Genomic DNA, 23,598 nt, shown 5'->3' with positions numbered 1-23,598 from the left:
CCTTGTGGGTACCTTCCAGCTCGTGATATTCTGATTCTATGACCCTACAGGACACTTTTTACCAGTGTCTCTCCAGACCCTTTGTTGGTCTTTACTGAAGTTTTCAGCTGAAAATTTGATCTCTGACAGATCAGTTACAAAAAAACCCCAAAAAAATCAAACCACCACATCAGATTTAGTGATACAGTCTATCAAGCACTCTACTTAATCCAACAGAATGGACCAAATATATTCCCAAAACAATTTACCAAATCCACAGCAGCTGTAGGACTGTGTTAAGGTCACTGGTAGACAGTATGAGATAACAGTATTAACTGTGGGACAGAACAGCATCTTTCTGATGATGAGACATGCCTAGCCTTTTCTTGCATGTGGAGAAATGCTAGCCTCTTTTAAACCATGCAATAAAACACCCATTAGCTGCAGTGTTATCCTCCTTACTTCATGGTTTTGTTTTTTTGTTTTTTTTTTTTTACTGTATATGTGGCAACAACACATATTCCAAGTTTAGCATCATAGAGAATCAAAGTTACAGTTGTATAACAATTTGGGGAGTTTGGAAGAGTGAAGCAAAGGTTTCTCAGCTGGGAACTTCTAACGCCTCAGCAAAGAGGATGTTTCTATCAACACTGCAAATCACACAGATCCATGGTGTGCAGCAGGATTTGCAGGTTATCCTGCCAGGCTGTTGAGCCTGAGGCTGACAGAGACTGTCTCAGTTGAAAGCTGCACTAGCTGTGCTTGGAACCTACTGTACAAAAACACATACAGTACATGAAGTTAAATATCATGTGCACAGAAAGTTAAAGTACATATAAAATATATTTATGTGTATATATGAATTTACAAGTGCAGTATACAAATGGGTATCTGAGCATTCAAATCGAGAAACCGGGACAAAATCATGCATTAAAGAACTGTAGCATGCATGCAAACTTTGCAGCTTTAGACAAGTTTTAGACAGCACTAGAAATGGAAGAATTTAAAGTACAAGCACTGATGCACGTTGTCAGGTTTGTTTTCAACTATTTTTCAAATTTTGAGTCCCTATACATTACTTACTGGCATCATGAATGTCTGCCAGGCTTATGAAAATGAGCTTGTTTTTCTTGTACTGCGGGTTCCATGATCATTAATACCACACCTGTGCATTACTGGAGTAAATGGAAGTGCACATTGGAGACAGATCAGGTTTGAATACACAACTGCATTCTGCCAAACTGGACAGCAGGATTTTTAATGCTGTTTTTAGGATCTTATACCAGCTTTGTTTGAGCTACAGATCAATCCATTCTGATCTTGCATAAAGTAAAACCAGGGGAGACAACATTTGAGACAGCTATGGAAAAAATATTTAATTCATTTGAAGAGGCAGACTGAGGCATTTTAAGTTCAAGGGACTGTGATGTTTCTAGACTCAGACTGTGCAGGAAGACTGGATTTACCACCACACTAAATGATACTCTTTAGGCCACATTGTATTTGGCATGCTCTTTTCAGTGGTAACAGCCATTTAAGGTGCATCCAGGACCCCTTGCCATTGGTTCATATTATGGCAGCTGGCATCATTTGTGGGGCAAAATAACAAACTAAACAAATGAACAGAGCCAGGTTAAAAATAACTCTAACGAAAAAGTCATGATCTGGCTTCATCTAAGGCACCACAAACAGCTGTGCTCACACCATGGAAAGGGTGGTTGGGGCAGGTCTGAGCAGGCAGTGTGCTGGATGGGAAAATCTGAAGCCATGGCTGCTTGAGAAAATGGTGTGGGGAACCATTTGCAGGGATACTTACTCTGTTTGCTCTCCACTACCTCACCCTGCCAACTTGAAAATATGTCCATGGGTATGGAAAGGTCCTCAGGCCACAGGCAAAAGGCTATTCGGACACACCCGCTCTGCTGAGGGAGTAGTGCCAGAGACAGCTTAGGGAAACATGCTCAGCATGCTTGCAGCTGTAATGACTTTCCCCATCAACTTCTGCTTTTTTACAAGTCTAACACTCAAATCTACCTCATGAAGGGGAACTCATGAAAGGGTTCTCACTATCCATCCTACTGGGCTTACAGTTCTGTGTCCAAACCCCCTTCTTAAATACATGCTCGAGTGCTCTTTGAATCATCATCATTTTTCAATAGTTCATTCCAGATCTGGAGATCAGTGTATGCTCCTAAATAAAGACGACAACAATGGATTGTTTGCTTCTGCAAAGTAGCTTCTCTGGTAGAATTATTCATTTGTGTGAATTGCTTTTACATATTTTATAATTAATTATACACTTAATTTTATCTGTTTAAGAAAATTAGAGAATGAAGTATTTGGAAAGCAGTAGAATAAATTCAAGAGATTTAAAATGCAAGAAGTCAGGCAGCTATATCTCAAAATTTTTAACAAAATTCTACCACTTTATATTTAGCTGTTGCCATTTTTTAGACAATCACATTTAGTTTTAACTTTGAATGCTCTCTTCTTGATGATTTTCTTTTAACATACTTTATGGTTTATTTTGTATGACATGCAGTCATATATATGTGTAAAAATAACGTTTATTTATAATTTATGATATTAATTTATATACTGAAATATACACAAGGCTAAGTTTCTTGGGTAGACCTCTTTTGATCCTATTTTTAAATAGTATTATTTTACAAATAAGATGCAAGTCCAAGGGTTTAACATTGCCCCAGGAGAATTAGTTTCTGAGGAACACATTGCTCACAGCTGCAGTGAAATATCCATCACTGAAAATTTCAGCACTTTTAATTCCATCTCAGTGACATCAGTGGGATAACTGCAATATTACTCACATGTGGTACTTGGTAAGGGCGTGTATGATTTTATCAAAATTCTAGAAAAGTAATTTTGTGTTTATCATTAGCAGCTTTTTCTAACAAAAACTCAGAACAAAAATTATTACTGTGGTAACATGGCGTATTTGTGGTGGAATTTTTTTTTTCATTATGATTAAAATAAGATGTAATTTTCCCAAAGTTTAAAATGATCAGCAAACCTCTTCCTGTTTATTTTAGTTTATAGCTTCTTTCTTTTAAACCCCCCACAAAATTCAGAAATTCATACTCTAGCAGTAGCTTAGCCAACCTTACAGAGACTTTGGTGATTATAAGTCACTCAAAGGATAACTAAATTATTGAGTGTCTGCAACTCAGTGAAAGCCATGGTTTCTTAATCACCACTGCCAGACTTGTGCCCAGCCTGACCACGTGTGTGGTAGTACTGCTTTGACACTGCACATGTGGGCCAAGGTATATAATATCCCACACTGTGACACTGTGACTTGGATCCTCACATCTCACATGCAGTAGGATGCTGACAGTGTTGTTGGTATCTTTCTAGAAGATTGCTTTTTCTAATGCTGAGGTCAGTACAGTCTGAGGAGAACTGTACACTAAACTATTTGTCTTGTATCACTGCTAAAGTATTGCACCCTTTTGTCCTATTTATTTCCTCTTCATAAGCTGAACGGCAATAGAGAACACAACTGCGAGGAGAGTTCCTCAACCAGAAGTTCTTTCTTTGGAGATTACAGCTCACTACCAGGAAAGTATATGAAGAATCAACACATGCAATTCTCTGTCCTGCTAAATATTTTCTTTGATATATTGGAGAGTGTAGAGAGGTTAGTGAAAGGGAGAAATGACTGAGAGGAGATGACTAGGCTTCAAACCTGTGAGGGAAAACAACAAAGGAAAAACTTCACAACTGACAACGTTATAGAAATGTATGCTGAGGGTTAGCTTAGCTTAGCCTAGCAGAAAACTCACTTGACAAAGTTGATTAGAGTCAAAAGAAGTGCCATGATCATTAGGAAATGGACAAACCTCTGGCAGTGTTCACTGGCAGCTAACAGGGTATTTGGAAGGTGACATCTCCATTTCAGAGTCTTCCCAGACCATGTTGCCTGAATGTCAGAGATGTACAAGAAGCCACAGAAACTTTTGCCTGTAAAAGGTTCCCCAAAAGGATTCATAGCAAGATCCCTTGCAGTTTCTCCTGATTCCATATTAACAAGATCAAAGAAAGAGTGTGTTGCAGACCATTGTTCACCAATCTGGCCAGCTGGTGGACAGGACTGGAGTTGGTTGCAACCCCTGCTGGGACATAGCTGGCACCCAGCCCATTCAGATCTGCAGGCTGTTTGCTGCTGTCGGATCCAGCCTGCTCTTTGATGCTCCAGCTTGGAAAGTCAGACTTTACTGGCAAACATAGCTATTGCAAGTAACCACTTGAACAGCTGTGGAAGTGGTGCAATGTGTGTTTGGCCAACTTCTTACCAGGATAGTGCTTGCTTATTTTGTTTCATATAATAATTGGGAAAGCAAGAGGCAGCAGACAGCAGAAGGGGGGGAGCAAGTCCAGACGACACTACAGTCTGCTCTGACTCACTGGTTTCCCAATGATGGCAATGGGATAGCTTTGTGCAAAATCTCAAGTGCTACTTGCTGCACTGCGACACTGGGTATTCATTTTGTGAGAGCTGGAAACTCTGTCCTCCTGACCTTGCTACCAGCTTTTTGTAGCCTCCTCCATTCCTCTCCTTTAATATGTGAGTTCCAAATGGGATATAGTACTTCATCTCAATCCTCACCAGAATATTATTTCTTTCTCTCACATAGAAAACTCCAACTGATACATCCCAAAATGCTTCCTATACTGTTACTGTTGACACATACTTAGTGTCACAAGTTTTTGATGCACTACTAGCTCTTTTCCATGTGGTCCTCATTTTGTATTTGCACACAATACCTCACTTATGCATAGCACATCCCCTTTGGTTTACTAAGACTTGTAAGATTTAACCTGTTAATAAATCCTTAGTAGAACTTGTTACATCAGCAGGAAACAAAGTAAACTATTACAGGGGTATAATGAAATTTAAAACTACAATTCATTTTTGTGATAAATTTTGCTTACTATTGTTACAATGATATTTAAGGTACTGTCATGGGCTGATGCTAGCCAGATGCCAGGTACTCACCAAAGCCACTCACTCACTCTCATCTGTAGCTGGACAGAGGAGAAAAAATATAACAAAGGGTTCATGGGTTGAGATAAGAACCAGGAAAGATCACTCACCAAATACCATCATGGGCAAAACAGGCTCAACTTAGAGATACGAAGTGAATTTATTACTAACAAAATCAGAGCAGGATAATGAGAAGTAAAATAAACCCTGAAAAACACCTTCCCCTCACCCCTCCCTCCTTTGAGCTCTACCTCCTACTCCAGTGGCTTGAGACAGGGAATGGGGCTTACGGTCAGTTCACCACCCAAGGCTTCTCCCGCTGCTCAGGGAGAGGAGTCATTCCCTGGTGGCACCGTGGGGTCCCTCCTATGGGAGACAGTTCTCCATGAACTTCTCCAGTGTGAGTCCATCTCACAAGCAACAGCTCCCTGCAAACTGCTGAACGTGAGTCCATCCCATGGGCAGCAGTCCTCCCCAAACTGCTGCGGCGTGGGTCACTCTTTCACGGGGCACAGTCCTTCAAGGACAGGCTGCTCCCATGAGGGCCCCTCTCTCCATGGGTCTCCCACAGGATCACAGCCTTCTCTCAGGCATGCACTCGCTCCGGTGTGGGAGTTCTCTGTAGGCTACAGGTAGATCTCTGAATCCCCATGGACCTCCATGGGCTGTTAAGGGCACAGCTGCTTCACCATGGTCTGCACCATGGCCTGTAAGGGAATCTTAGCTCCCACACCTGGAGCACCTTCTCCCTCTCCTTCTTCACTGACCTTGGTGTCTGCAGAGTTGTTCTTCTCACATATTTTCACTCCATGCTTCTCGGGCCGAAATAAAACTACGCCACAACTTTATTTATCTTTCTTCTTAAATATGTTAGCACAGAGTCATTACTACCATTTCTGATCGGCCCAGGCTTAGCCAGTGGCATGTCCATTTTGGGAGCCACCAGGGACTGGTTCTGCTGGACATGGAAGAAGCTTATAACAGCTTCTCACAGAAGCACCCCTGTAGCCTCCCCACTACCAAAACCAGGCCACAGGTCCCCATTACAGAAAGAAGTTTGAGAAATATGCTTCCATATTATTCTATTTAACTACTTAATGCGTATGTTTGAAGGCACACATTGAGAATCATCTGAAAAAACAGGGTCTAGACTAAACTAGTCATAAGGCTCCTTTTAGGCAGAATGAGAAAATCTCCAGAGACCGATTCACTCTAAATGCCTTGATTGTCTATTTTAGAAAGGTAGTAATCACTTCCCGGATGTGTCTTTTTCCACTGACTACAGAAGAAGCCAATGCAAATGCTTTAGAAGAGATACCAAACTTCCAAATTGCTAAAATTACACAAGATGAGTCCCAGCTGCAGCTCATTCTCCCCCTAGAACAGACAATCAGACATAAATTCTTCAAAGACTTAGGACCTAACTCCCATTCATTTCTCACTGTGAGATTCTTCAAGCAGTTGACTTCAGTGAGAGTTTCACACCTAAAGGTAGTGAATACTTAACATCGGGGCTGCAAAACACTGATAAAAATCTTACCAACTCGGCCTGTGACTAAGCAGATACAGCCTTCAAGCCCTTTTTCCTGTGGCAAAAGTTTCCATCCCCACTGAAGAAAGGAACATATGTTTGAGCTTCAGGTACCATAATCCCCCACCCCAAGGAAGGGGACGAGGGAAGAGCCAAAGACATTACTGTCTGGAAGAGCCACTGCTAGGTTCAACAGAGCACTCTTTCAGATTCCGTTTTGGACCACTCCTTGATCTTTCTTACCACAAAATGTTTACTTATTTTAAAAGATTATTTAAAAACCCTCAATAAACTAAAACAACAGGTAGAACACACCTGGCAGGTGTTTTATTACAGTAGCACCATCCTGAAATTACATCTACTTATTTTTATTCAAATTGAAACATTTCAACTTGAGTGTTCCTTAATGACATAAAACTAAGTCTTCCTTTTTCCACTTTGAAGTTACATCATTGTAGATGTTGATTGTTTAATTGTCCTTCCAATCAAGCACTCAAATTCCTACTTAGCCCCACGCAGGACATGACTTGAAGACATTAACAATCGTCACTAATGTGGATTGCCTAAGGATGTTTCAAGTTTATTTGTAAAGGAGACAAACACTCACTGTTGGGATGAATTCTATAAAAGCTGAACATTTTCTGCCCTAGGCAAAGTTTTCAGAAAGACCTCATATGGTTTTTCTGGTTGTAATCAGTGCATTCAAATTATGCATAATTTGGTTTTCATGGTTTCAGTGTTGGAAAACATAAAGTCAATTAAAATTACTACCAAAAATAAATTTCTGTATGCACCTTGGAATATTCACCATGGAGTTATGACACACTAGAAGAAGATTCACAATTACTAGGAAATTTTTAAAGAATATTTTATTATTTTCCTCAAATGCAAATAAAATTACTATGGTTAATCACAGAGTTTGAAATAAATAGTCATAAAGTCTTAGTGTTACAATAATCTAAAAGTAGTATCAATTGCTATACCAAATGGGCAGAAGCAAAGGAGGGTGGCAAAGCCCTGCATTTAGAGTAATTTTCATGAAAAAGATTCCATTATATTGGATGTGATTATTGTTTACACACAAAGAAGTGAAAAGGCTCTTCTGCACACAATATGGAGTTTTTGTGGGACTCTTTAGTAACTTCCAGACAGGTGCCTGAGGCAAAACTTTCTCTCGCCTATTGCAAGGTATTAATGTAGGCAAGCAGCCTCCACAAAAAAGCATGTCATGCTCCACTTTTGTTTTATAAGCAGGATGGGTCTCCCTGGTTCATCTCTCCTTCCAGCTGTGGTTTTAGAAAAAAAAGTTTTGTTAGCCTTTAAATTATTCTTTTTAATGGACTAAATTGGTGAATCTCCAGCAGGGAGTAATGATCTTGAGAGCATGAACTCTTCATTTCCTTCTCCCACATAACCCTAAACATCTTCTTTGACAATAAATAAAACTGAACTGTGAAAGTTTAGGAATAAATAGACAGGACATTAATTCTGCCGATGCTCCTACAGGGTCATTTACTGACAGGAAAGCAAGTAGATAGGCCATTGGTTTCTATCTCACTATCCGAACTGAGATGTGTCAGAGTGTAAGCAATGTTGTCCTGCTTTGCTTCTGCTTTTTGCTGCTGAACACTACCCACATCACTTCATTTACCCATGAAAAGCAGAAAACCTGAGATGAATACCAGACACAGATTTGGATTACAAGGTGATCCAGGAGTACATGGGAAGACTTTTAATTCCTGAGGTGGCCTTAGTGGACAAAATCATTTAGTTTTTAGTAGATGTTCAGTCCTTTTGACCTTCTGATACTAATGCTGCAGATTTAACTACAGGTATCTATATACAACTATATGTATTTGTCTGATGTGATGACTTGAGATTCCTTCGCAAAATGAATAAAAAAACCTGTAATTAGATTAACTGAATTCTTACTAATGTTATAAAAGATGTTCTAATTTGAACTCAGAACAGAAAATGTATATCATCTTAATTTGGTTGTGCTTAATTTAACAATAGGTAAATTATTTTTAATAAACCCACTGGTTTTTCTGGAAGTAGGTTATTTGAAAGCAGTGCCTGACTTCAGTGCATTAATGATATGCAAAAAAATCATACTTAGCTTCTGGGTGTGTCTTTTGCCTGAAGTGAATACATATTTTAAACAACGTATGTTTGGACTTGAAGCTGTAAACCTGTGTTTATCTGATTTAAAATCAGAGACTGAAAATGACACCATTAGAATCAAGCCATAACATCCCAAACAATGGGCTATAGCTCACTACACAACCCCCTATCCTCCACTCCCAACTCATCCACAGGACTATGCTTGGTAGTGTTGTGGAGGAAACTAATCTCATTAGGCAAAGAGAGAGCTTGAGGGTCTAGTTTTACAAGAATTTTTCTCTGCAGCCGTGCTTCCCCCTCCTCAACATCATCCCCTCAGGCTGACCTGTAGTCAGGCTGTCATGGAAAGGGCCTGACTTTGCATTACCACCACAAGCAAGGTCTCTTCCTTGTGCAGCTACACAGAAAACTGGGTAAGGAAATTATTCCAACTCAGAATTAAAGTGTGTCTCTGCGTGTGTGCGTAGTGTTATTATTTTTAAGGGGTTTCAGTCAAATAAGTCCCCTAATCCCGGTGAATCCGCAGTTACACTAATGCCAGTGCCAAACAATGGTCACCACAAGTTCCTTGCTACATGTGGAGATAACAGGGTAGAGGAACAGGAGACCTCTTTTTTGATATAAGCTTACTTTTAAGCTTATAAGATATAGTCCAGCCAAACCTGTGAAAGAGGGACTTGTATTTGCTTATGTACAGTCACAGTGCACTCTCAACCTAAAACCAATGACGAAGAGACGCCTGGAACTGAGGGTTGCCAGAGCTTGCAGTACTCATATGAGATGCAGAATCGGTCCCTGAGACTTCTGAAGAGAGCAGATCTCCCTGTGGGAAGAAAGACTTTGTGTCATGGACTCTGAAGTACAGCATATAAGCACTGTAGGATTCATAATATCGATTATTTTGAGAAAAGAAGCTGCAAAGACAAATGAGCTAATTTTCTGAATTGATTTACCTTGCTTAATTTAAAATAGCTTCATATATTACTAGCACTAAATATGCATTAGGTTTTTCTAAAGACACAATATTCCCTCACTGCATGAGTGGTTTTCAAAATTACAAAACCAGAAGTTCCTGTCCTTTTCATCTTGTTTTTTCTGCTTTTGTTTCTCAGATTCTCTCTTGTTCCATAGTTCATATATGCACCGTATATATTATTGACTGCTGTGATAAAATAAACTCAAAATGCTTTGTTTCTAATTTTTCTTTTCCTTGAATGTTAAAACTGACAGCTTAATGACTCTCTTGCCACCTACTACTGAATCACCACCCTTACCAACACTCAAGATAAGAGAAGCTCACTTTTCCCAGAAAAGTGAGGCCCTTTGCTGTGCACTCTGGGAACCATAATACAAGGTTTAGTTCCTTTAAATCTGTTTTAATTTTAGTAGGTTGTTCAATAATCACCTGGAGCAACATAAAGATCTTTCTCTTGAATTTTTGATTACTTTGCAAAATTAGCAAGTATAGCATATCTTACCTATATAGGAACACAACATGTTCAAGTGTCTCTGTATCTTGGCATTACGGTGTGAAACAACTGGACAGCTGGAACAAATGCTGGCACTTGAAAAAGGAAGCTCTCCCACTGACTTCGACAGGAACAGGTATAGACTACTAAAGAAACTACAATACTGACATGCCAATGGTACTGGGACAGTTTTCATTCACTTTAAATAAAAAAGAATAACTTGTAAAGACATACTAAGTAATTTCTATCCTGTATTTTGTTTGCTTGCTTGCTTGCTTTTCTATGGAGAAAAAAGCATGTTCCTGCAGCGTTTGTTTGTTTTCCCATGGTAATTTCCTTAACGAACACCAGTGGTCAACGGAGCACAAGCTGACAAAACATTGCACAGCTCTGCATACCCTTAGCACCTGAAACAGTCATGTTGACAGTGGCACGTGAATGTTTGTAGTTACTTAGGACTCGTCAGTCTGGCTTGCAAATTCACGATTCCTGACTAAATTGTAGTTTCGTTTCTTTAACAAAAATCCCTGTTTTATGAGATACAGATGGAAAAGATAAAAACCGGTACAAAGTTTCAACCTTACATATCTTGATACTGGAGCTGTCAAACTTTTAGAGGCCCCAGGTTCACAGTGTCTAAGATGTCTATAATCTTTCAGGTGAACATATAAAGGTGGGAGGGAAAGCAGTGTTCGTGAGCAATTTTATGGTTGCTGCTGCAGAGTACGGAGGTGTTAAGCCTTCAGTAATTGAATCCGTTGCAAGGTCCGGGCTTACATATGGAACTTGAACAATAGGTATTTACTTAAATTACATAGATTACCTCAGAGATGTGGAATCTGTACGCCCTGCCCACTTCCCTGAACCTTTGGAGCTGGGATCCTGTGGGGAACATAATGGGCTTAATTACGGTGTCTGGACTAGCCATGTAGGACCCGGAAGGCAGGAGTTAACCTCACCTCACCTTTTACATGCCAGTGACCCCAGGCTTGGCGGGGAACCCTTTGGGGCCTCTGGAGCAGCTTCTGGATTACCACGACACGCGCTACTTGGTGCGATGGCAAAAGGAAACTCCGCGCGAGCAGGGCCATGGTGCCCGTGCCTTCCCACCTCGGCCCGGGCGTGGGACGCTCAGGGCACGCAGGACCCACTGCCCACTCCCGCCCGCCCATGGAGAGGCCGAGGACGGCAGCAGGATCCCACAGTAGCGCCCGCCGTGCTGCGAGGCCGGCCATGTGCTCCGGCCCCGGGCGGGACGGGGGCCCGGGGGTGCCACCGCCGAGGCCTGGCAGCAGCGGGGCACGACGCCCTCCCACCCGCACCCCGGCCCGTCATCTCGCACTCCCGGGCCCGCGGGGCCCGGTCACGGCTGTCACATGGCAGGGGGAGGGGGCTGCGGCGGGGCGGGCCGCGCTCGGGGCTCCCCCGGCCGCGCGGAGGCGGGCTGAGGCGGCGGAAAGTTTGCGGAGTGGTTGATGGCGTTGGCGGTGCTGCGGTCCCTTCCCGCTTTCTTGTCTTTACTTTTTTCTACGCCCCCGTCTCCCACCGCCTTCCCCCCCAGCAGCCGCTCCGGGGCATGAGCGGCAGCCGCCACCCGCGCTAAGAAGTAGGACGTCGTGTCGCGCCCGGCTCTGTCAGTGGGGAACGCCAGGGACGGGAGAGCGGGCAGCGGCTCCAAGCCCGCCATGCTCCGCCAGCCCCGCACGGCGCCCGCCGCTCTCCCGGCCTGCTCCTGCTCCTGCTGCTGGGCGGCCGCCCCGCTGCCGCCCGCTGCCCCGCGCCCTGCCGCTGCGCTGGGCACCTCGTCGTCTGCAGCCGCCTGGAGTTGAGCCGGCTGCCCGAGCGGCTGCCGCGGGGGGCGGTGCAGCTGTGAGTATCGGGGCTGCGGGCACCGTGGCGGGCCGGGGGCGCCGGCCCGCCCGCCATCTTCTGCCCCTGGGGGCCGCGGACGGGCGGGCTTTGAGGGGAGCGCGGGTGTGGTGGCGGCAGCGAGGCGGGCGCGGGAGCGGCGGGCAGCGCGGGGCGCGGCGAGGGCGGGGCGGCGAGGGCGCGCGGGCGAGCTGTCAGCGGCGCGGCGAGGGCGGCGGCGGCCGCAGCGGGACGGCGTCCCTTGGGGCGGGCTGCGGCCCCGAGCGGTGGTGGCGATAAGCGCCGGGCTGAAACGGGCCCGGGAGCGCTGCTCAGTGTCGGAGAGGGCGAGGAAGAAGTTCTGTTGAGTTTTTTGGACAACGTGCAGTAATCATCGCTTTAACGCTGATCTGTGTGTCGGGAAAGGTGCTATCGGTTTTCTTCGCGCAGTTCTTCATTCCTTGGGTAGTTTTGGGGCTGGCGATGGTGCGGGCCCGCTCGGCCCGGTGCCGCACGGTGGCCGAACCCCTGGCAGCGCGAAGCCAAGTGCCAGCTGAGGAAAAGTTGCTTCCAGTGACAAACTTCTACAAAGCAAGCATAAATTAGGTCAGCTTTCTAAAATCTTGAAAATGGCCGAGGGACTCCTCACATTTGTTTTTAATCGCTTGCCATGGAAAGATCTTCTATATTACTCGTATTAATTTTCTATTACATTTTCAAAGCAGATCGAGATAAGGGCTTTAAAGTAAACAGGAAGACTTTCAATTAGCTGTGGCTAATTCTGTTCAATTGCCTCGTCTGGAGGTCATGCTGCTTTACTCATGAAATGTGGATGGCTGTATTGACACCATATGGAACTGAATACAGGCATGGCTCTGGGAGTTGAATAGGACTGGTATAGCAAAGTGTGAAGGGAAAGAAACTTTTTTTTTTGTGTATGTGATTGAAACATACAGATCTAACGCTGGATCTGCTTTACATTCAACAACTGGTTTTGCTTTCTGTTATATTCATGCCTCTTATTCTTTTGAACTGTTTCAGTATGCCCTGTTAATTTTTCTTACAAAAAGTAAGGATTTTTTTTTATTTATTAGGTAGGCTTTATAGTCTAGTTTCTTAGCTTTGCATACATCAGTGCTGTTAAAATTCAGATGCGGTGAATAAAAACACAAGGGGAGAAATCACAGAACTTTTAATTTTTTAGAGATGCTTTAAAAAGCATTTTTCCTTAGCAGTAATCCAAATTTGTCTTTTCCACTTATGTTCCCGAGAGACAATAAAGCACATTGCAGGGCTTTTTGTTAGCACAAGGGACGTTTTTCTAATTAGAATTCCCTTGGTAGTGTAAATTGCCCTTATGTAAGTTCACATTCCTTTAAAAGTGTGAGAAAATAAGTTCCGCTTGTATAAATAAGCTTTGGTCTGTTGTAAGAAACCCTGCTGTGATTACTCATTGGACAGCTGTGTCACTTGCTTTTAAGCTCACAGAAGTACATCTTTGTAGGTGTCACCAAACCATGTGGTCTGGCCACTTTTGTGTAAATATTTCTTTTGTTTGTGACAAATGCCTTAGAAGTACCCAGCTCTTTCTTCTTTCCTCTCTTAATAAGAACAAGGAAGAGTGTGGCGTTGTCTGTTACCTCCAGCTACTCCAGTACTTGGACCTGGGATTGTGCAATCTGTAAGATAATTAATGCGTTCAGCTTTACATATGCAAAAAAGGTTTGACTAGTCTGGATTATTGTTGCAACAAACTGCACATTACAAATTGTAAAAGACTGTTGATGAATTTTATTGCTATATGTCTACCATGTTTTCCATGGAAGTCTATAGTGGTTATAGCCAAAGGCTAGTAGTTTAATTGTAGGCTTTCCTGTCCTCTTGAGAAAGCAACAGGTTTTTTTTTTTTACTGCGTTCTCAGCATATGCAGGCTAGCTCCCCCAAGCAGGAGAGTCAAAGCTCTTGTGCCTGAGAAGGTCTAGGCCCACGTTAGGTTTTACACCTTCCTTTGCCCACCTGCACTCGCCCAGATGGAGAGCGGGTTTTTGAAGCTCTTGTTGCATTCTTTCATGCCTTTTTTTGTTCAAATTCCCTGCTGAAGTAAAATGAGTGTGACCTCAGAATGGACAAGGAGGGGTAAAAAAATGAGCCTGAGTTATGTCCCCTTCTTGGTGCCAGGTGGGAGTCTACTGCTTTGTATGGAAGTGGCTTCACAAAGTGGAGTGTAAACAGGCTGTAATTGCCAACTTCAGTGCGATTTTAGCCAAAAATACCTTCTATTACCTTGCCTTCATGAGAGGTAGCAGTGTGCCGAACATTGATAAACATTTATAATGGCTTTGTGTACAGATAGTTTTGAAGTTAGATTTCCATTTAATTCCAGGAAATTAAATCCAGTCCAGGATTCCTGATACTGCAGGAATGTGGCATTGTTAGAGCTGGTATAGCAGAACTGGAGGAAGAGTGTTGAGCATTGGCCAGTGTCCTCCATGTGTGCGAACTCCCACTGGCACGGCTGAACCCTTCACCAGGTTCACTCAGGAATGCTAGAACTGTCGGTGGGGCAGGAGGGAAAGTCTGAAAAATGGTTTTCACTTGTGTTTGTATTACATCTTTAGTATTTACATTTTATAAATCCTCTAGTTCTCTACCAGAATTGCCCGAAAAAAAAGCTGTATGGTTTTCACAGCTGTTTTTCAATATTTTCCAGACTAAAGCTTGAACATAGCAAGCTGATTTATGAGTCACTTTGGATCAGTGTCTTAAAACAGCTACAGCCTGGCTTTTTGTTTTTCAGCTCTGCTGATTTCTGCTGAATTAGCAGCTGTATAGGCCCCAGTGGGACTGATTAAGGAACTGTTGCTGGATTTGCATTTTAAAATTTGACTTGGGGCTCAGGTTTCTGAGTTCTGTAAAGGAAGATGATGATAATTGTGACTAAGTGTTGTAAATTAAGTTAGAGTCTAAAAGTTATATCTATAAAATGTGTGAAGAAGCACTTGCCCTCTCCCTCTATGCATTAGGCTTCTTTTGAGTTTTTAATCACACAAACATTGATGTTCGGAGTTAAGTTTCAGCTAATGCTGAGACTTGTGAGTTATAAAAGATGGTCATACAAACATAATGGAACATAGAAAATAGTTTCTTTCGTAGAACAGGTTCTTAGAGGGCAAAAACTATGGCATGCTTTTTCAAGTGGAGGCAATTCTACTTAAATGTCCGATCACTTCTATTTGTGAGGTGAAGAACAGCTATATGCTTATTATTGCTATAAAGAATTTCGTAATATGCATCTGATTTCTGATGTTTCAGAGTGTGTTCTATCTTCTATGACTCAAAATTCTAGTAGCAAAAGTGATCACAGAGGGAATTTTCTCCCCCCTTGTAATGTGGTTTTAAAATACAAGGAAAATTCAGAAATGGAAGGCACATAGTAATAATCTTTATGTTTGAACATTGTCAGTTCCATTTCTGTGATGGAAAAATAGAATTTAATTTTCCAACTTTTTCTTTATACTAGTTATAAGGTGTGTCGAGAAATGCAGTTGACTGAAATGTACTTGTAGCTTTGCAACTGGGATGATAGACTTTTATATTTTAAAAGTTTTGCTGATCCAGTGCTTATAAATTTGAGAAACTTCTACAGGCTTAAGCTTCAGTTAGATTATTAGTAAAAGGCAAATATTTTAACTCTTGGTTCACTTCCAACCACTCTGTTTGAACTTAAAAGGTAACTTGCAAGGCTTTTTTCCCTGAATTTTCATGAAGTTTCTTACGCCAGTAGTACTGAAATAAAGTTTAATAAAATATTTGTAAACATGTTTTATGCAACTATTGGTAGACAAGCATGTGTACTGTATGAAACAGGCAATTCAGTATTGTCTGGAGGGTTGGGGGTTTTTTGTTGTTCTTTTGCTTTGGGATTTTTTTTTCCAACCTGTATTTGACAACCTGCTGTAAGTAAACTAGGCATAAGAAATTTTTATGTACATATTTTTTAAAGTAGGTGCTACTTGGAAACTGTGAATGTATCTTTAGTGTTAAAAAACAAACAAAAAAAATTAGTTTGAAACCTAGTGTAAGTTACGCTCACAGTTGCCTTGATAGACTCCAGATGGATGTGAGCTTGAGCTATGAGTGAAAGTGTCTGGCTCCAGTGTGGTGATCATGCACAGCAGTGGTTGTAATTGCAGGATTTTTATAGTTTAAGGACTCTGCCAGACTTTTTTTTTTTTTTAACATGTTAAAACTCCAGCAGAACAAATCTACTCACGTCTGTTACTGTCTGGTAGGTCCTTTAGGCAAACATGCTTTAAATAAACCTTTTGCAGAGTTTTTAGGTGAAATGAAGAAATGCAGGTTTTTAGCACTAATGTTGAAAGCTCTTTGTTGAAATAATTACTGATTCCTAAGTCTTGTTTGAAGCGTGAACAACAGTAACATGTTAGGCACTAACAGCCATAACTTAACTGAATTTTGGCTGTTTATTTGCATAGTTCTTATAATCCCTACAGACTAAAGCCAAATACTGAATTAAGTTTAAGGGCAAAAACTGTCTCTACTCTGCTTTAAAGGACGAAGTTAGGTTGCCATGTAGATTTTTGTAGCAGCATACTTTTTCAGTATTTACACTTAAGAATGCAGTGTGAGAATTTTGAATCTGTGCAGCTGATGCCTTCAGATGTTAAACAAAGGGATTTTTCTCCAGTGTATTGCCAGGAGAATGTTTGCACTAGATTTTTAGGTAGTGAAAGATGCAGTCCTCTAACTTAAGTGTGGTTAACCTAATTAATATACAGGAGAACTCAAAATCATAATGGTGAAACTAACATTAGTGGACTTTTGAAAACATTGACACTGAATTGGTTTTCCATCATTAAGAGGAGGAGTCCAGAGCTGAGTCTCTGAAAAGATCCCTTCAGGCCACCTGAAGGTGGTGGAGTGTGTTCCCCTTCTCTAGGTGGCTCTCCCCCCACACTCACCCCCCTTCTTTTGTTCTGGAAAATGCCATTCACACCGGTGGGTCTGCTGTGTGCGCTCTCTTGTGCAGCCCTGGCTTGGGAAACACAGAACATCTCTTTTCCCTGCCTGTGGCCCTGAACCAGGCGCTGGTACCACAGCTCAGCAGCCCACTGGGCCTGGTCCAGTTGGCTGGCTCAGAGCACACCATGCAGCCAAGTATTGGTGGTACCCCTCATAATACCCATATGTGCCTGGGATTATTTTTTAAACTTAATTTTTCTTGTTACTGGTTTGTTTTTTTTTTTTTTTTTTTTTTAACTGCCAGCTGCAGGCGAGGACAAAAGTGACAGTGAAACTGTCCTGGCAACATTGAACAAGTCAGCTGGGAGAATCTAAAATACAGTTTTACTATCCACATGTTCTGCTGAGGAAACCTAGGTGCCTGGCTGGGTTGCAGCATTACACCTGTGTCTGAGGATGTGGAGTCATGGGTGCGGGGAAACTGGAGTTCTCCGCATCTGTGGTTTTTCAGGGCTTAGTCACAGAGCAGAATGCCTAGCATGGACACTGAACTTGGCTTCATTTAAGCCAGTTCTGGTCTGTGTGCAGCAGGGATATGCTGTTCATCAGGTTTCTTCACTTCTGGAACTGTAGATGGAGAGTATACACATCCGTGGCAGTGAGGCCTCTGTTTGGCGTGCTCAGCACAGATGACTGTACTGAGTCATCTTACCCAGAAAAAGTGAGGAATCATGTAGTTTCCTCATAGATTCAACTTGAAATAACACTTTGTGCCTGTGTGGCTTGATGAGGACCCCAGGTGTGGTGGATGACTCTTTAGTGCTTAATTAGCATGGGGAAAAGTATCATGAAGTGTGTGCAGTATTTTTTCAAAAGTGTGCTTTTTAAAGCAACATTTACCTGATGCTGCAGCTGCTCACTGCTGAGGTGTGCTGATTAATTTCTTTATATGTCTGCATTACAAACACTCACTGGAGTGAATTTAAGAACTAATTTTTAAAAATATAGTTTTTGTTTGCTGGCTTGGATAAATGTAGTGTTTTAACTTGTAACAAATGCTTGCAGATGGCTGGATTGATACTGGTGAGGTAGTGATAGTCTGTAGTAGGGGAACAGAAAAGTGCACATTTTGGTGGATGAGTGACTGAGAAGGAGGAGGCCTTCAACAGATCTAGTCACGGTTACAAGATGAGTTGTGAGTCTGTACCACTTCTGCAGAGGTTTGGAGATGTGCAGATTTGAATTCCTGCAACTAGCTTTTCTGTCTTTTACTTCATGGTCACTCTTATTTCTGTTACGTTTCCAGTACTTCTGAGGCTACAGCAAAAATTTATTAGGACTCTTGTATGGTGTCAAGTGTTTGAGAGGGCATAAATGTTTGAGAGGGTAAAGATACATGGCACTGTAAGGAAAAGTATTTCTTGTGGTCAACAAAAAGTGTTGCATTTTTAGTACCTGGCTTGTTTCACAGCAAATGCTACAAAGGTGTTAACAAGATTGCATATTAACTGCATCAATATATGCTGGGGATCTTCAGTACATCATGGGACAAGCTAAGTGTTCAAGCTACTTCAAGTGTAATTAAGTGTGGTATTAATATTACTAGTGTACAGACATCTTAAAACTCAGAATTAGCCCTTGCTATGTCTGTTTTCTTCTGCTATTTCTTAAGATCTCCATTAAATTTGGTTATGTGGAAATGGTGTCCTGAACTTTTGTGAAAGCATGAAAATACAATTTCAATTTATGGACAGTCCTCATTGTGTATTCGTGAGCTATGCATTGCTTTAGAGACATTAGTGAGAAGAGTAAATGGTAGAAATATTATGATTAACCTAAGGAATGAGACTGCAATGACTACTGGTTTTTGAATTTTTGTTGTTAAAATAACTAGAAGGTTGTTTTAGCCATATCTTTCATTGTGAGGGGATGTGGGAGAGGGGTTGTTGGTGTATCTGAGTCAAAATCTTAAGATGTTTTCCATGGGTCTTATGCACATTCCAATGAACAGTTCTACATTGTTCAGAGGTACAGGAATTTCTTTGACACTGCTAGCAGTGATCAAGGTATTTGCATTTGAATTTGTATATTTATACCTTGTATAAGCAAATGAGTTTCTATTCTAATTTTACTAATAGAAAAAAATCTTTTTATGTACTTGGAGACAAGTGAGAACATAATTTGGATTGAAATTGTACTGCTTTACCTGATATTGTATGGCAAAACTGACAGGGTGTTTGTTTTTGTAACCTCATAGGGACTTAAGTCACAACAAATTATCTTCAATCAAGACCAGTATCTTGGATCACCTTCATAGTCTTCAGGAAGTGTAAGTTAATTTGTCTTAATTAAAAACCATACCAAAACATAAACCTCAACCAAAAATACCCAACCTGGTGTTTGTGTATGCTAATTGTATAGTTATTTCTCTAGGGATAGTTGCTTGAACAACAAAGATACTTGCTGTTCTGATATTTTACATTAAGTGAAACTGGAATTATTTTTTAATTCTGAGGTGACACAGTTCAGCAGTTTAGCAAGTCCAATGTACATACTTCTGATTAACATCAAAGCTAACTCTCCCTTTTGTAATATTAATAGGAAGTTGAACAACAATGAACTGGAGATCATTCCAGATCTGGGACCAGTCTCGGCAAATATAACTCTTCTGTCTTTGTAAGTGAATCTTACTCTTGTCCCTGGTTAGTGGAACTAACTCTACAGGGTTCATGGAAATGGGTGCATTACCGAGATTAAAGTGAAATAATTGGAAATAGAGCGGCTTGTGGTTAGGAAGTTGATTATGTCATGTTATTTAGTAGTTCTTTAAAATGTATATAATTGAGCTTAATCCTTGTAGTTTTTGTGCTTCCCAGATACAAAGACTGCATTAGAATTAATTTATGTTGTAATAGTGCCCAGAAGCCTCAGTCCTATTTTGCTAGGCACTGTACAAACATCAGTAAATGTTACACAAACTTGTATAGTGCTGTCTTTAAAACAAGACTTATACACTGTCGTTATGCATCTTGGCTGAGATCCTGATGTGTTAAATCATGGCAGAATTCTATTAATTTCACTGGACAGTACAGGGAAATCCCCTTGAGATGTAGCTTCAGAACAAGTAGCTAGGTTAGAAGATGTTTTGCCAATGTCTTGAAAAATTCTTTTTGAGCCCATTTTAATGGGTGCCACATTTTTTTATGACTGCAGTTAATACATAAAATTGTAATACATGGTTGTGTCCATGTTCATTGCTTTGCATGAAAGAAATGAGTAGGTTACTTGGTGTTCATTTGTAATATTAGTATAAAGTTGTAAAAGGCATGTAGGGCCAATAACAGAAAAAGTTGATTTTAAAGGAAATTTTAGTCCTGATGTTTTAAAGATAAGTCAGTTGGGTTTTTTTTCTGTGACTTAGTTTCAATAAACTGTTGAAGGCAGGTGTAGAAAAGTAGTTACTATCATACTATTAGTTAGGAAAAAAGAGAAGACCTGGTTTTCATGTGTGGGGTTTGTGTTTTATCAATGGGAATCTAAAAAAGCTATTAATATGTAGCCCTCTAGCCAAATCCTGTCCTTGAATACAAGTTGCAAGTAACCTTTCTTGAAGAATCCTGAAGGGTTGAAACAATACAATAAACTTTGGAAAGCTGTTCAGTTAATTAAATTGATCACTATTCAATTGCTTACATCTGGTGATTTATAGGGGTTTGTTTTTACTCTAGGCCTAGGTCAGCTAAGTCAGCTGGTGCAGCCGCTGTGTCTGGACTGCTCTGTTTGAATAAGAACTAAGTGACATTTGATACTGATGTGGTTTCTTACAGATCAAAATCAGAAGAGAATGAAAGAAAAAGCAGGTGGTGTCTGACAAATAACTGTTGAATTTAAGCACATCTTTTATTTTGCAGTACCATTGCCGTTACCTTTACAGTGGCATGGCATTCTGTAGTTTAAGCATCTAATTGATCTAAACATTATATTTCATATTACCACCTTGCTAAGGTCTTTTTTACCACAAGGCTAAAAGTACTAACATAATAGTAAAGTGGTTTATATTATCTTGCTTTACTTCTGAATTCTTAGCATCTCTCCTTCTCATGGAAACTTAACAAGTTTAGAGGAACCTAAAATCATTCTTTTGCAGCTGTGCAAAAATTTTGGTATTCCTTTGAGAGAATAAATGACTATCAGTCACTGTTGAATTGTTTGTTTCATATCCTTAGGTCCCTGGCTTGGTGCATTTACTTAGGTGGTCAAACATGGAGAAATCTTTGTTAGATCTGTGCTATGCACTGTATATGCTAACACGTGAAAGAAAAAAAAAAAGTATTTTTTAAAAGCTGTTATCACACTACTGATGCAGTTAAAGTTGCTCTGGTTGGGTGTTAGCTTGTTTTCGTTGTAATTCTATGTGTGGAGGAGGAGATTACTGAATATAACTGTTCTTCAGCTGAGACTTAATACCTATTCTATGACTACAGCAGAGATTGCTTGAGATTAATACGGCAGAAATAATTATTTTAATGTTTTGTGTTAACTTGTGAATACCTGTCTACAATAGTTAAGATAATGGTTTGTTCTGTATCAAAACAGATGAACACCGAATATAAAATTAGGGTGGTATTGTATTGTTCAAAAATAAAGTATCTTGTTTCCTTTGCACCGGTTTTCTTTAAAACTTAGAGTAGAGTCATAGAATTGTTTAAGTTGAAAAAGACCATTAAGTTCATCAAGTCCAGCCATTAACCCTGCACTGTCAAGGCCACCACTAAACCATTTCCCTAAAAGCCACATCTGCACATCTTGTAAATACCTCCAGAGATGGTGGCTTAATCCCTTCCCTGGGCAGCCTGTTACAATGCTTGACAACCTTTACCATGATGAAATTTTTCGTAGTATCAGTCTGAACTTTCCATGGCACAATTTGAGGCCATTTTCTTCTGTCCTATTGCTTGTTACTTCAGAAAAGAGACTGACACCCCCCCCCCCCCCCTCCTTTCAGGTAGTTGTGAGAGTGATAAGGTCTCCCCTGAGCCTCCTGTTCTTATTAGTTGGATGATATTTATATAAAGATATTAAATTTAATTTTATAGAAAATAGTATAAATAAAGAGAAATAAACATACAGCCGTTTAGCATAAAAATATATATAGTATTGTGGTAGCCTAAACAGACAAAAAATCTAACAGGTTTTTTTTCTAGAAGTGAAAAAATTACGTGCATTTGTTTTTTCTGTGGTGGATGTTATTTGAAGGGGTTGAATTGAACTGAGTTAATATATCTAAGTCATGCAAAGAGAGCACATACGGAACAAGTACAGTTTAAGTTTTAGAACCACTCTTCAGAGAAATATCTGATGACTTTCTCCAGGATTTTAAACTTTTATAAGAAAGGAGCTTGTGGAGCCTTCCCAAAGCAAACCAGTTTCCATGTTGAGTCTTTGTTCTGGCATTCAAATAATAGCATAAAAGAGGGTGATAGTCTTCTGAAACTTAATTTGATTACACTTTTTACGAGATACATATATGTTGGTTCATTACTGTCAGTTGAAAAGCCAGCTGGTTTTTTCCAAGGAATCTTCAAGGAATGCTGTAGAAGTAGTACCCTCTTTTCTTGCCAGTATCTTCATTGCTGAAGAAGCTCTCTTCCAAGATTTTTTTCTTTCATTTAAGAACTCTCACTGAGCTGGGTAGCCTTAGAATTTTACATGTTCTGCAAGAATCCTCTTGCCCTGCAGAGGAAAATACACTGCTGGTGTGTCTCCATAACAGTGCAGGTTAGTCCACACAGCCATGTGTGTCTGAATTCTTTGAACAATATAAACAAGCATGGGTGGATTATCATGTTAGTCCAGTTTCCATTTCTGGAGCTACCTCATTTCTAGCTATCTAATTGATATTTTATCTAAATGAGATATTTACATACTAATGAATTATTCAGGATAAACATACCCAGAGCAGGAGATGGTCCCAGTCTGTCTGTAACATGAAACAGTGATGCTAACATTTTGTTTTTACTGATGCCTGTTGAGGGTTGAACATCTTGGGAGTGAAAAGTATCAGGCAGGCACACCCCCTCACCACCACCCTGGGAAGATGTGTCAGTGTGAAGGAGTGAGTATACAAGGATATTCAGGCACACTCTTTATTACACGGCTGGAGATATCTGTGATTTTATTCATGTGATGAGTATGTATCTTGTTACATGTCACAGGAGAGCATGTGAGCCTCCTGGGAATCTGGATACTACTGTGAGCTACATGGGTGATAGTTTGGGCTGTATCTGGTCAGGAGGCTTAGGTCAAGTTTTTGAAAATTATATTGCAGGGTGTTCTTTTTGCACAGCCACCAAGCACTTTTATACCTTGTATGAGAGAAGGCATGAAGAGGGAAGTTCAGGTATTTGCTGGAGACTGTCAGCACAATAGCTCTAGCCAGGAGGCCAGGTCCCCCATGTGCTGGCAACATAAGCTTTTGAGGAGAATATTGTATTTAACAACTGATTACCACAGATACATAATGTGCGGGCACCACACACAGTAATGTAGGTGTATTTATCTATCCCTAGAAGGAAAATAGGTTAGATGTTTTCTAGTTTGCATTCCTGAAATAAATGTAAAAACAGGTAAGTTAATGTAGAATTGCTTTAAATGGTTG

General features: G+C 40.8%; 1 protein-coding gene across 1 annotated transcript in view; it reads left to right on the top strand.

The window, feature by feature from the left end:
* Window positions 1–11,534: 11,534 nt before the first annotated feature.
* The window catches only part of LRIG3 (leucine rich repeats and immunoglobulin like domains 3), a 43,162-nt gene continuing 31,098 nt past the window's right edge, over window positions 11,535–23,598 (top strand). The window contains 4 exon segments of the mRNA XM_039570847.1: window positions 11,535–11,830; window positions 11,833–11,977; window positions 19,198–19,269; window positions 19,542–19,616. Coding sequence (XP_039426781.1) covers window positions 11,794–11,830; window positions 11,833–11,977; window positions 19,198–19,269; window positions 19,542–19,616 — 329 coding nt within the window. The 5' untranslated portion in view covers window positions 11,535–11,793.

This window comes from Corvus cornix, chromosome 1A (genome assembly GCF_000738735.6).
Source record: "Corvus cornix cornix isolate S_Up_H32 chromosome 1A, ASM73873v5, whole genome shotgun sequence".
Classification (NCBI taxonomy): domain Eukaryota; kingdom Metazoa; phylum Chordata; class Aves; order Passeriformes; family Corvidae; genus Corvus; species Corvus cornix.
Note: the sequence above shows the minus strand (reverse complement) of the source record. Positions and strands in the feature narration are given on the sequence as shown.